The sequence below is a fragment of the Pongo pygmaeus genome, chromosome 12, assembly GCF_028885625.2.
Source record: "Pongo pygmaeus isolate AG05252 chromosome 12, NHGRI_mPonPyg2-v2.0_pri, whole genome shotgun sequence".
Lineage (NCBI taxonomy): Eukaryota > Metazoa > Chordata > Mammalia > Primates > Hominidae > Pongo > Pongo pygmaeus.
This window is the reverse complement of record NC_072385.2, coordinates 26,858,843-26,871,216: the sequence shown is the minus strand read 5'-3', so window position 1 is coordinate 26,871,216 and position 12,374 is coordinate 26,858,843. Positions and strand designations below refer to the sequence as shown.

Sequence of the window (12,374 nt, the reverse complement as noted above, 5' to 3'; positions counted from 1 at the left end):
TTTTTTTTTTTTTTTTTTTGAGACAGGGTCTCACTCTGTCACCCAGACTGCAGTGCAGTGGCACGATCTCAGCTCACTGCAAGCCTTGACCTCCAGGACTCAGGTGATTCTCCCAGGTGGGAACCTTAACCTCCCAAGTAGCTGGGACTACAGGAGTACGTCACCATTTCTGGTTAATTTTTGTAGTTTTTGTAGAGATTGGGTTTCACCATGTTGCCTAGGCTGGTCTCAAACTCCTGGCTCAAGTGGTCTGCCCACCTTTGCCTCCCAAAGTGCTGGGATTATAGGTGTGAGCCACTGCACTTGGCTGAGTTTCTTAATTTATAAGGAGAGATATAACTGCAAAGCATAAGAGACACTGGGGTGGCCTGGCCAGAGTGTCTGTTCTCAGCAGGAAAGTCTGGAAAACCATTTTATTTCAGAAGTGAATAGATGAGTGGAGAGTCTACACAGGAGGCACAGCAGAATAGCTGGATGTACACATCTTTCCTCTAGGCAAGATGGGTCCACAGAATAGGCCAGTGTGCACCTTCTCCTGCCCGTCCTTTAGAGAAACACTGAGAGATTCTTGTCTTTGGCTTATCTTTGTCCAGTCTCCTTGTGGACCACCATCCTTCTGTTATGACATTGCCACATTGCCACAGATTGATGTAATCCATTAAAGCTCAGTTTATCAGATTATTAGTTTTCTTAGTGTCTGATGAGATTTTGGAGGCCTTCTCTCATTGGCGGCAGGCGTACAAACCATCTCTTTTGGTAGGTAACTTTTGTACATAGCCGATTTTATTATTTAATGATAACTTATTAGCGTCAGTTTCAGATATCACCATTTTATGACCCTGTCCCTGAATCTGTAGCCTGTTTGGAGCTTGTAGTTCCTTCTGCTCTGGTTATAATCATCGTGTTGCCATTCTTTCCCTGACTTGATTGTTAAATTGCTGCTTCCTTTCTTCTTACATAAAGTCATGTAAAATTAGTTTCCCACATCAAGAGCTCCATGAACGGTGTAGTTTGGCTCCCTAGAACTCTGGAGTTCTTTCCTGGAGAGTTTACTGATTGCTCTTTGTCTGTGGAGGCAGAAACTTAATTTCCTTGTTAAGAGCTTTTTTCCTCCCTCTTGAATGATTTCAGTAGAAACTGTCTTCAGATAGCTTTGTGTATATAGGCCAGGCGCAGTAGCTCTCGCCTGTAATCCCAGCACTTTGGGAGGCTGAGGCAGGAGGATCATTTGAGGAGAGGAGTTTGAGACCAGCCTGACCAACATAGTGAAACCCTATCTCTACTAAAAATAGTAAAAATTAGCTGGGCGTGGTGGCGAACGCCTGTAATCTCAGCTACTCGGGAGGCTGAGGCAGGAGAATCTCTTGAACCTGGAAGGCAGAGGTTGCAGTGAGCCGAGATTGTGCCACTGCACTCCAGCCCGGGCGACAGAACAAGACTCCGTCTCAAAAAAAAAAAAAGAAGCATGTTCCTCCCTTCCCTGCCCCCGACTCTGGCTTTCTTTATTAATGGCTGATATTTTGTGAAATGGTTTAAATATTACTACCTTATTTAATTGTCTGCATTAGTGGTTGTCTAACTATGACAGTGGGCTGATTTAAATTTGGCCCATTGCTTGTTTTTGTGTGGAATGGTTTTTACATTTTTAAATAGTTGCAAAAAAAATGAATACTGTTTCATGATGCATGAAATTAAAATTTCAGTGTGCACAAGCTTTTACTGAGATACAGTCCTATTCATTAGGTATTATCCATGGCTGCTTTTGCAGTAAAGCCACAGAATTGAATAGTGGCAGAAACCATATGGCCTGGAAACCCTAAAACATTTTCTGTCCGGCCTCTTAGAGAAAAAGTGAGCTTCCTGGGTCATGTTCTTGTGTCTGCGTGCCATGGCATGTGACTTAGAGGACCTTTGAAAATGATTTCTATTTGCTGGTGTAGTGATGTAGTCCTGAAGATGTTGGGCCAGCTTTTTTTTTCCTCCAGATGTTTGTCAAATGCGAAGTTTCATTAGTTGCATAGCTTTTGAAAGACATTTAATAAAATTTTCCTGACACATGATACTTCTCAGCATTGCTCAAATGGATTTTAGGACATTTCCAACATTTTAACGAAAGAATGTAGTATCCAAAAGCAGGCTTTCTTATCTTAGAAATCAGAACTTCTGAATTCCAGCCAAAAACACCCCATTTTCCTTTTCTGAACCTTCTTTAATTATATATTCAATATTGTATGTATCTGTATAAATCTTAGGTTGGATGTTTGAAATTCTAAGTCCAAGGTCTTTGAGTTATCTTCCCTCCTTCCCCTCCCCCACCCTCTTTATTTCCCCTTCCTTCATTCCTTCCCTTCTTCTAGTGTTTAGACAAAGAATTTTATAATCTGAAAAAGGAAAGTATGACTGTTGAGTTTATCTGATGTTCTTTGTGTCTCCTTGTTTGACTTCTGGTTAAAAAAAAAATCCTTTAGATATTTTAATGTTGAATTAATTAGTCTTCTTTGAAACAGTATCCAAAATAATGATTACCTTTGAAAATATATCAGATATTTTCAGGACCAATGTTATATTTTGGCTGCTTTGAATAGAATGAGCCAGAGGTCAGCATATCATTCAGGTTCAGTCAGAGCAGGGAGAACAAAAGATTCTCTGATCTCATGTAAGAAAGGAAGAAAAGGCATTTTGGCCCTCATGAAAATTGAATAGGCGGGTGGGGCGCGGGGTGGGGAGTGCCAGTTGACTCACCACAGTTCCCATCAGCTATTTGACTGTTTAGGCTTGTATTTAAAATTCTGTCTCCTGTTTTTAAAATTTTCGCTAATTATATCTCTTGCATGCTCTTTATCTTAATCTTGGTTTAGATCATTTTTTTTCTGCCCACTTAATTTTCCAGCCTCCCACGAAGATGACAAAATATAGATATCATGTTTCAATTCTTGGAGTCACTTTGTTATGTATCCAGCAGCAATCCTAAGAACTTTTTCTGGGATTTTGGACTCAACATTGTGGTTTTAAAATTTAATTTCAGTTGTCATTGGTGTATGGTAATAATTTCTAAATAGCTTTCTAACCCTCCGCACCTTGCATTCACATCATTTGCCTTACTCCCGTAATTTTGGATTGCAGAATCAATACAGAGTAAGAAAAACAAATAGGGGAAACATCATTATATAATAAAAACAGGATAATTTGGGAAATGCTGTTGATGTTTCATAAATAAATTATACCTTATTCTCTGTTGTTGGAATTAAAGTTTGCAACGTGATCAATAGGCTTTGAGAAAGCTCCAGAGATTGTTGAACATGAAAAAATTGTATTCGTTGCTTAACCTGGTTGATTATAAATTAACATGATTGCTAGAGGTAAGGCTGCAATATAATACTACTTTCAAGATGCTGCAGGTCCTTTATACCTATTACTTTCAAAGAACTGGAAATCCAGAGATTTTTGTTTTTTTTGTTTTGTTTTGTTTTTGAGACGGAGTCTCATTCTGTCATCCAGGCTGGAGTACAGTGGGGCGATCCCAGCTAACTGCAACCTCTGCCTCCTGGGTTCAGGCGATTCTCCTGTCTCAGCCTCCCGAGTAGCTGGGGTTACAGGCTCGTACCACTATGCCCAGCTAATTTTTGTATTTTTAGTAGAGACGGGGTTTCGCCATGTTGGCCACGCTGGTGTTGACCTTCTTTCTGACCTCAGGTGATCCGCCCTCCTTGGCCTCCCAAAGTGCCGGGATTACGGGCATGAGCCACTATGCCCGGCCTTATCCAGAGATTATAACACAGATAGCCTTTGGTCATTTCCATTTGAAGAAATTTATCCTACAGAGATACTTGTATGAGTATATAAAATATAGATAGATAGGGCTGGGCGTGGTGACTTCATACCTGTAATCCTAGCACTTTGGGAGGCTGAGGTGGGCAGATCACTTGAGGTCAGGAGTTCGAGACTGGCCTGGCCAATATGGTGAAACCTCGCCTCTACTGAAAATATAAAAATTAGCTGGGCGTGGTGGCGGGCACCTGTAGTCCTAGCTACTCTGGAGGCTGAGGCAGGAGAATCACTTGAACCTGGGAGGCAGAGGTTACAGTGAGCCGAGATCACGCCATTGCGCTCCAGCCTGGGCGACAGTGAGACTGTCTCAACAACAACAAGAATTAATAATAAAATATAGATAGATGTGTATGTATATATTTGAGGAAGGGAGGGGTGGTCACTGCAGTGGCTTATAAATTGCAATAAAAAATGCACAACCTAAATGTCCACAAATAAGGTAGAACTTACTTAGCCTTTGAAAACAAAGAGGTGTATTAACATGGAGATATATCCATGTTTCCAGAGAGCTTTTTCAAATGACTTGTAAGCATCCACTGTCTCCTCCTACCACCATCAAATTCTCAAGCCCATCTGAGAATCACTGTACATAAGAGAGCTACTACTCTTGTGAGTCTGCTGTGCATCTAAATAATGTGACAGAAAACAAGATAATGAACCAGTGGGGCTGGAGCTTCCGGTCTCAACAAACCTTCCCGGTTCCAAGGCATCCTGAGTCCCAACGTTGAGTTGAAGCTTTCGTCCCCTCACCTTTTAAGTCCAGAATCTCTGAATATCAAACCACAAAAACTGGATCCTGATGAAGTAGCAGAGATTAAGCCAAGATAACTAGGGAAGAATAAGAAAAAGGACAATTCCAAGAAACCTCAGACTGCTTCTAGTACCCCCAAAAGGGGGTTACAAAAGGATGGGCGGCTTTGGCAGTTAAGAGAGGATTTAGCTCTAGCAAGGAAAGCTTCTGAAGATGGAGGGCGCTTCTGAAGAAGACAGTCATCCCATTTTGTTTCTCTAATCTCGGATTTCGACTGCTCTCAACTTTTGCTGCTATCAGTAATCATAGCTAACCTGAATTTTTTTTATTGTTAGAAGGAACTTAGAGGTAATCTAGCTGTATCTATTTTATGGACAAGAAGACTCAGGGCACATAGCTCTTTATTAGAGGGTGGGATAGAACCCTTGTCCCTAGGTAGGGTTCTGGATCCTGTAACTGTGGTTAAGTTGTAAAACTGGAGGTGTGGTAGGTGGAGATTTTATTTTACAGAAGGAAAAGGAGTTGGACCATTGTTTTCCTCCTTTCTAGAGGGTATTTGCTCTATCCAGGGACATTTAGATAGTTGTACAAAGTGAATAACAAAGGGTAATTTGTCCTCCATCTGCATACTCACAGGGCCATACTGTTGGTGTTCCTAGAACAATGATCTGTAGAAATTAGAGTATCTTGTGGGGTGGGATATGATGGAAAGGATGCTGGTCTCTTATGAAGCCAGAGAAGTTGAGATTGTTGATGTTGTTTCAAGCAGCATTCCTGCAGTTTGACTGTCTTGGTATGGTGAAAGACATAAATCATGTGCCTGTGTTCCTCTTTGCTCCTCAGCATTAATATGGTATGGAGTCTGAGGGTTTGGATAGGGACCTGGCTGTTTACAGAACTTAGAATGCAGTGTGCACACAATTCATCCATTTATTTATTCAGCAGATGTTTAACTCCCCAGTATGTGTGAGGCTCTGTTTTATGTGCTGGGGATATAGCACTTAAAACTAGCAAAAGTCCTGGCCATCTTCGCCTTTTACACCCTGGCAGAGAGAAACAAACTAAACAAATAAATGGCATGGATAGAATATGAGGTAGTGATATGGCTGGAAAGCAGGTTAGTGAATCCTAGGGTAAGACTGGAGGGTTACAGTGTTAAATAGGGGTAGGTCAGAGCAAGCCTCAGCAGAAGGTGACATTTGAGCAACAACCTGAAGGAGATGAGAGAGGGAGCCATTGTTTCAGGTTGGAGTAATGAAGGGCAGGGCCCTGGTCTGTGATGCAGGAGCATTCCTGTTGTGTGTGCAAGAGCAGGGGAGTAGAGGGTGCTGTGAGGGAAGGCAGCGTGACTGGAGTAAGTGAGGATCAGTCATGGATGATAAGATCTGAAAGACATGGAGTCCATGCAGCCCATTGCAAGGACTTTGGCTTCTAGCTGATTGAACTGGGGCCACTGAAGGACTTTGAGCAAAGGAGTGACATGATCTGACTTAGGTTTTTCAATTAATTTTTCCAAATTGGCTTTTCCAAAAGGTTGTACTAATTTATATTTCCATCAACAGAATACAGAGAGAGTTCTTTTGCACCCTCACAACAACAGAGAATTATTAAATTCTTAATTTTTACTCATTTGATAGGTGAAAAATAATACTTTATTAATTTGCATTTGTTCTTTTCTTTTTTTGAGACGAGGTCTTGTTCTGTCGCCCTGTGGCATGATCATACCTCACTACAGCCTTGATATCCTAGACTCAAGCCATCCTCCAGCCTCAGCCTCCTGAATAGCTGGAACTTTGGGCACCTGCCACTATGCCTGGCTAATTTTTTGATTTTTAGTAGACAAGGTCTCACTTTGTTGCCCAAACTGGTCTCAAACTCCTGAGCCCAAGCTATCCTCCTGCCTCAGCCTCCCAAAGTGCTGGGATTATAGGCGTGAGCCACTTTGCCTGGCTGCATTTGTTTAATTTTTTTTTTTTTTTTTTTTGAGATGGAGTCTCTCTCTGTTGCCCAGGCTGGAGTGCAATGGCACTGTCTCAGCTCACTGCAACCTCCGCCTCCCAGGTTCAGATGATTCTCTTGCCTCAGTCTCCTAAGTTTTGTATTTTTCGTAGAGACAGGGTTTCACCGTGTTGGCCAGGCTGGTCTCGAACTCCTGACCTTGTGATCCACCCGCCTTGGCCTCCTGAAGTGTGGGGATTACAGGCGTGAACCACCATACCCAGCCTGTTTAATTTTGAAGTAGAGTTGACTTTACTTCTTTTGTGACCTGCCTTTTTGTGTTCTTTGACCTTTGAGTATTTCATCTTTTTCTTATTAATTTTCTAGAGCCTCTTTCTATTTTAATGAAATGGCAGTCATTTTCCCATTGTGTTTTGACCTTGTTTATACTTTTTTTATTTATTTATTTTTTTTTGAGAGACATGTTGCCCAGGCTGGACTTGAACTTCTGGGCTCCTCCTGCCTCAGCCTCCCAAGTATCTGGAACTACAGGCACATGCTACCACGCCCGGCTTAAAGTTTGAATTTTTTTTTTTTTTTTCAAGACGGAGTCTCACTCTGTCACCCAGGCCAGAGTGCGGTGGCGCAATCTCGGCTCACTGCAACCACTGCCTCCCGGATTCAAGTGCTTCTTCTGCCTCAGCCTCCCGAGTAGCTGGGACTGCAGGCGCATGTCACCACGCCCAGCTAATTTTTGTATTTTTAGTAGAGATGGGGTTTTACCATATTGGCCAGGCTGGTCTTGAACTCCTGATCTCGTGATCCACCCACCTCGGCCTCTCAAAGTGCTGGGATTACAGACTCCTGGCCAAAGTTTGAAATTTTTATGTAGTTACATTTCTCTTTCTTCCTTTTATGTCTTCTTTTTCTTCCATCTGAAATTTATTTTGATGTAGAATGATATGTAGGGATCAGATTTTCTTTTTCCAGTTGGCCAGTGGTTGTCTCAGCCCTACATTTAGGGACTTTATCCAGACTGATTTGAAATGCTACCTTGATCCCATTCCAGGGTCTCATTTGGGTGTAGCACCCAGGTAATTTTTTATTTTTATTTTTATTTTTTTTGAGACAAGGCCTCACTGTCACTGAAGCTTTGAGTGCAGTGGCATGATCACGGCTCACTGCAGCCTCCACCTCCTGGGCTCAAGCGATTCTCCCACCTCAGGCTCCCGAGTAGCTGGGGCTACAGGCATGCACCACCATGCCCAGCTAATTTTTGTATTTTTTGTAGAGATGGGGTTTTGCCATTTGCACAGACTGGTCTTGAATTCCTGGACTCAAGCGATCCACTCCACTTGGCCTCCCAAAGTGCTGGGATTATAGGCGTGAAGCACTGCGCCTGGCCATCATCAGCTTTTTTTTAAGGCAGGGAGAATAGGTAAACACATATTAATAGATCATCTTCAATTGCCTTTCTTTTGGTATCTTTAGGAAGGTCACTAGCCAGAGTTAGAGCATCTGAGTAATTAAGATTGCTGGGAGTAGGGTGAAGGGGGACAATAATAAGCTCCATATCACTAAACTGGGTGTGATGAGGTGGAGATGAGAACAGTGGGATAGATGTCTGCAACACACAAAGCCTCAGTAAGTAATAGGTAAGCAATAAGCAATAAGGTAGATGTGTGAATACCAGTGCCGTATGCTGGGATGATAACATATTAGCTTATATGGAACAGGCCTCTCAAAAGTAAATTTGCTAATTGTGTGACATATAGAAAAAATACAAAAAATATATATGGAAAAGAGAGATTAGTGTGGGGTAGAATATTGAGGAGTGGAAGAATAGCCTCTTTATTGGTTATATTTCTGCTATATTTTTGTTCTTAAGCCTAGTTTAAATAGAATTCTTACCTTGGTCTGAGATTTTAGTACATTAAAATGCTTGCTGATCCTGTCTCCCTTTTTGTGTGAAATATAAAACTTATGAAATTCAAATGTGTCTGTTCAATGGTGCTGTGCTTTTATTTACGATTGGAATTATTTTAGCTACTAAGTAAGTAGTTAGCTTTGCTAGCCTGAAAGACTTTTTTCATGACTAGTCTTGACTTGTACTATGTATATTATTGTGTGTGTGTGTTTATGTGTGTATTATTAATACAAGTGTGTGCTGTGACGATTTCATTTGGTAGGATTGGGACCAGAAGAATCTAGGTCTTGTGTTTTAGCTCAGTGGTCTTAGACTAAGCTACTTCGTTTTACTGTTCCATAGTAGAGACATAAAACTATGGCATAATCTTCTTTATATGGTGTACGTACATGGGGAGCGTCCCCAGGGTTTGACTATAATTCCTCAGAGTTTCCCTTATAGGACTGGCTGGACAATGGCCCAGAACAAGCTATTCAACAAGATCCTCAAAGCCCTGCAGTCTGACCGGCTTGCCCGCTTGGCCAACGAAGGGGTAAGACACCAGAAATCCGCCCACAGTGGGCTCTTCGTAGTTCAGGCCTCACTGGCTGACTGACTTGTCCCCCTGCTTGTTAACCAGGTAGTCCTCATGTTTTATCACTTCCACTTACATCCTTCAGGCTTGTAATGAGCCAGTGCTGCGCCGTGTTGCTGTGGACAAGTGTGCAAGGAGAGTGCGGCAGGCTCTGGCAAGTGTGAGCTGGGATACCAAGCTGATCCAGTGGCTGCACACCACCCTTGTGGAGACCTTGAGTCTGCCCATGCTGGCAGCCTACCTGGATGCTTTGCAGACGCTGAAGGGGAAGGTAAGGCTGTGATTGGGGTCTGCCCTGTCCTAGGGATAGCCATCCTCCCCTGTGGGTTCAGGATGTGGGGTTAGGCAAAGTAATTATCTGGTCGGTCTGGAGTGCATGGCCAAACCTAATGGGTTTGGTATTAAAATTGGGAGACAGGGTATCATTTCACATTTGTGTCTGGTGTAAACGTTTTCAGCCCTGCTGGCTCCAGGATGAGGTATGGGGCCTGAAAACCAGAGTATACATTTAGCCTTCCTAGCCTTGCAGCTTGTGGTTTGAGTCATGGCTGAATTGAATTATCATGAAGGAGACAAAGGGTTTACCAGGGAAGAGTTTGTTGAGAAAGGTAACAGAAGCAGACCCTTGGTGCTCGGAGCACTGGGAGATTGCAGAGCAGGAACGTGCCGTGATGCCTTCAATTCTGCTCCCCAGGGCATGAGCCTTTAGTAGCAACACTTAGACTTTTATAATTCAGTACAAACATATCATTATAGTTCCCTGCTTTCTTACTTAGTATTGCACAAAGTTAAACTGTTTTTCTTGGTGATTCCAGTGATTGCATCAGGCTATCGTCAATGTGGTAGAATGCGGATGCTGGAGGCAGATTGCCTGGCTGATCTCAGCTTTGTTACTGATTAGCTGTGTAAGCTTGGACTGGTGTCTCATCTCTAAAATGTGGCTGATAATAATAGCTATCTAGGATTTTTATGAAAATTAAATTAGTTAATTCAGGTAGGGTGCTTAACACAAAATTGGGCACATAGTAAGCAGTGAGCCCACAGTAATTATTATTACTAATATTAACAGTTATTTAAGTAGTACCCTCATAGGTTCTTGAAATATTTGGGGTGTTTTGCTCCAATACAAAATGGCCTCACAGCCGGGCATAGTAGCTCATGCCTACTATCCTAGCACTTCGGGAGGCTGAGGCAGGAGGATCGCTTTAGCTCAGGAGTTTCAGACCAGCCTGAGCAACATAGCAAGACCTTGTCTCTACTAAAAATAAAAAAATTAGCCAGGCATGGTGGCACGTGCCTGTAGTCCCAGCTAGTTAGGAGGCTGGTGGGAGGAGGCTGTAGTGAGTTCGATCCCGCCACTGCACTCCAGCCTGGGTGACAGAGGGAGGCCCTGTCTCTAAGACAGAGAGAGAGACAGAGAGGAGAAAGAACTGAATCAATCCAAGTTGTCTGAGGCCTTTTTTTTTTCCTTTGGAGACAGGATCTTCCTCTCTGACTCAGGCTGGAGTGCAGTGGCACTATCATTGCTTGTTATAACTTCGAACTCCTGGGCTCAAGCAATCCGCCTGCCTCAGCCTCCCAAGTAGCTGGGACTAGAGGTGTGTGCCACCACCACACCCAGCAAGAAATTTTTTTTTTTTTTTTTTTTTGAGACAAAGTCTCACTCTGTCGCCCAGGCTGGAATGCAGTGGCACGATCTCGGCTCACTGCAACTTCTGCCTCCTGGGTTGAAGCAATTCTGCCTCAGCCTCCTGAGTAGCTGGGACTACAGGCGTGTGCCACCCCGCCCGGCTAATTTTTTTTGTATTTTTAGTAGAGACGGGGTTTCACCGTGTCTTGATCTCCTGACCTCGTGATCTGCCCGCCTCGGCCTCCCAAAGTGCTGGGATTACAGGCGTGAGCCGCTGTGCCTTGCCACACCCAGCTAAATTTTTAATTTTTTGTAGAGACGGTCTTGCTATAGGCTCGTCTTGAATTCCTGGCCTCAAGCAATCCTCCCATCTTGTCCTCCCAGATTGCTGGGATTACAGGCATAAGCATGATTCAGTTTATGACTTTTTTTTTTTTTTTAATAGTTTTACTTTCTGCTTCACAGGAAGTTGGCTCATCTTGCTGCTGTAAGTTGCCTGGCCAACACGTTTACTCAGCCACATCCCCAAAACTTGCAGACTCATTGTTTCTTATATGTTTTTAAGTTAAAGGGTGCCAAGTTTGTTAGAAGACTGGTTTAGTGCTGAAATAAAACTCAGGACTAGATACATCAATGATATTCATGGTAGGAAATTTGACATTAGTTTTTTTGTTTAACTAATACTTATTTTGGGCCCTATGTGTGTCAGGTACTGGGGTGAGCAAAACAAAACTGGTCCCTTCTCTCGTGGAGTGTATTTTCTAGTGAAGAAAGAGACAAATGAAAAGGGAGTCCCAGACTTTCCCCTGTACTGCTCCCCTGTAGTAGAAACCCTGGACCCGGGAGGTGAGTGGTGGGCAGGTAGAGTGTGGGGCCCAGACTGGATCCTGGCAGACAGAGAGTGGTGGCCCAGAAGTATCATAGGCATCTTCACATATGTTCTCCTTAGCATTCTACCTACAGTAAAAGTGTAACATTGGTGAATACACTGTAGGAGATGAGTGTTGGTGGTGCCCAGGGTCTCAGTTCTCTGGTGACCCTGCTTCACTCACCGTGGCTAGCATAATTTCCCTTTAAGGAGGAATTTGTACTGCTGCCCTATTTAAGTTACTGACTGGACATATCCTGGGTGCATGTCGGATATTATGAGCATGGCAGACCACTGGGGGGACTCCACAGCATGCATAGTTGGGTGCTTTCCTCCCATGCTGCTGGGCCATGGTGTGGGTTGGCTGGAATAGTGGAAGGCTCGCTGGTACACCAGTCAGCAAGGGCCTCAGACTCAAGGCAACATCCTCTCTGGGCTGTGCTCTCCACAGTGGTTCCTCTGCCATCGGACTCTTATTTTGCCATGACTATATTTAGATTCACAACAAATACTTTGGTTGTTTCCCAAAGGATATAAATGATTACAGGATTGTTTTACTTTTAAAGTGCCTGCTGGATGTGAAAGCGCAGGTGGATGAGATCATGCTCTTCACCCAGCTACTTTCACCATTAGATCCATTATGATAAAGAGGGCAGAGAAGGTACAGACCTTAGCCTTTTAATCGGCCGTTGAGAGTGAATGCAATGCTGGAAAGGCCAGGGAAGCTTGGTCTTCCCAGCTCCAAGTGGAAAAGTCAGTATTGATTTTTTATCCCTTGTTGACAGGAAGCAAGTTTCAAGGCTTTTTGGTTTCAAAGCTATATACTACTGTTAGATAAAGCTTAACCCAGGGTCAGAT

At 43.2% G+C, this 12,374-nt stretch overlaps 1 protein-coding gene across 14 annotated transcripts in view; it reads left to right on the top strand.

Annotated features, from left to right (window-relative positions):
* KANSL3 (KAT8 regulatory NSL complex subunit 3) overlaps window positions 1-12,374 on the top strand; it is a 77,005-nt gene that overhangs the window by 9,695 nt on the left and 54,936 nt on the right. For all 14 annotated transcript variants that reach the window (XM_054475868.2, XM_054475874.2, XM_063649115.1 and 11 more), the window contains 2 exons: window positions 8,886-8,976; window positions 9,104-9,289. In XM_054475868.2, coding sequence (XP_054331843.1) covers window positions 8,886-8,976; window positions 9,104-9,289 — 277 coding nt within the window. The remainder of the gene's footprint in view (window positions 1-8,885; window positions 8,977-9,103; window positions 9,290-12,374) is intronic.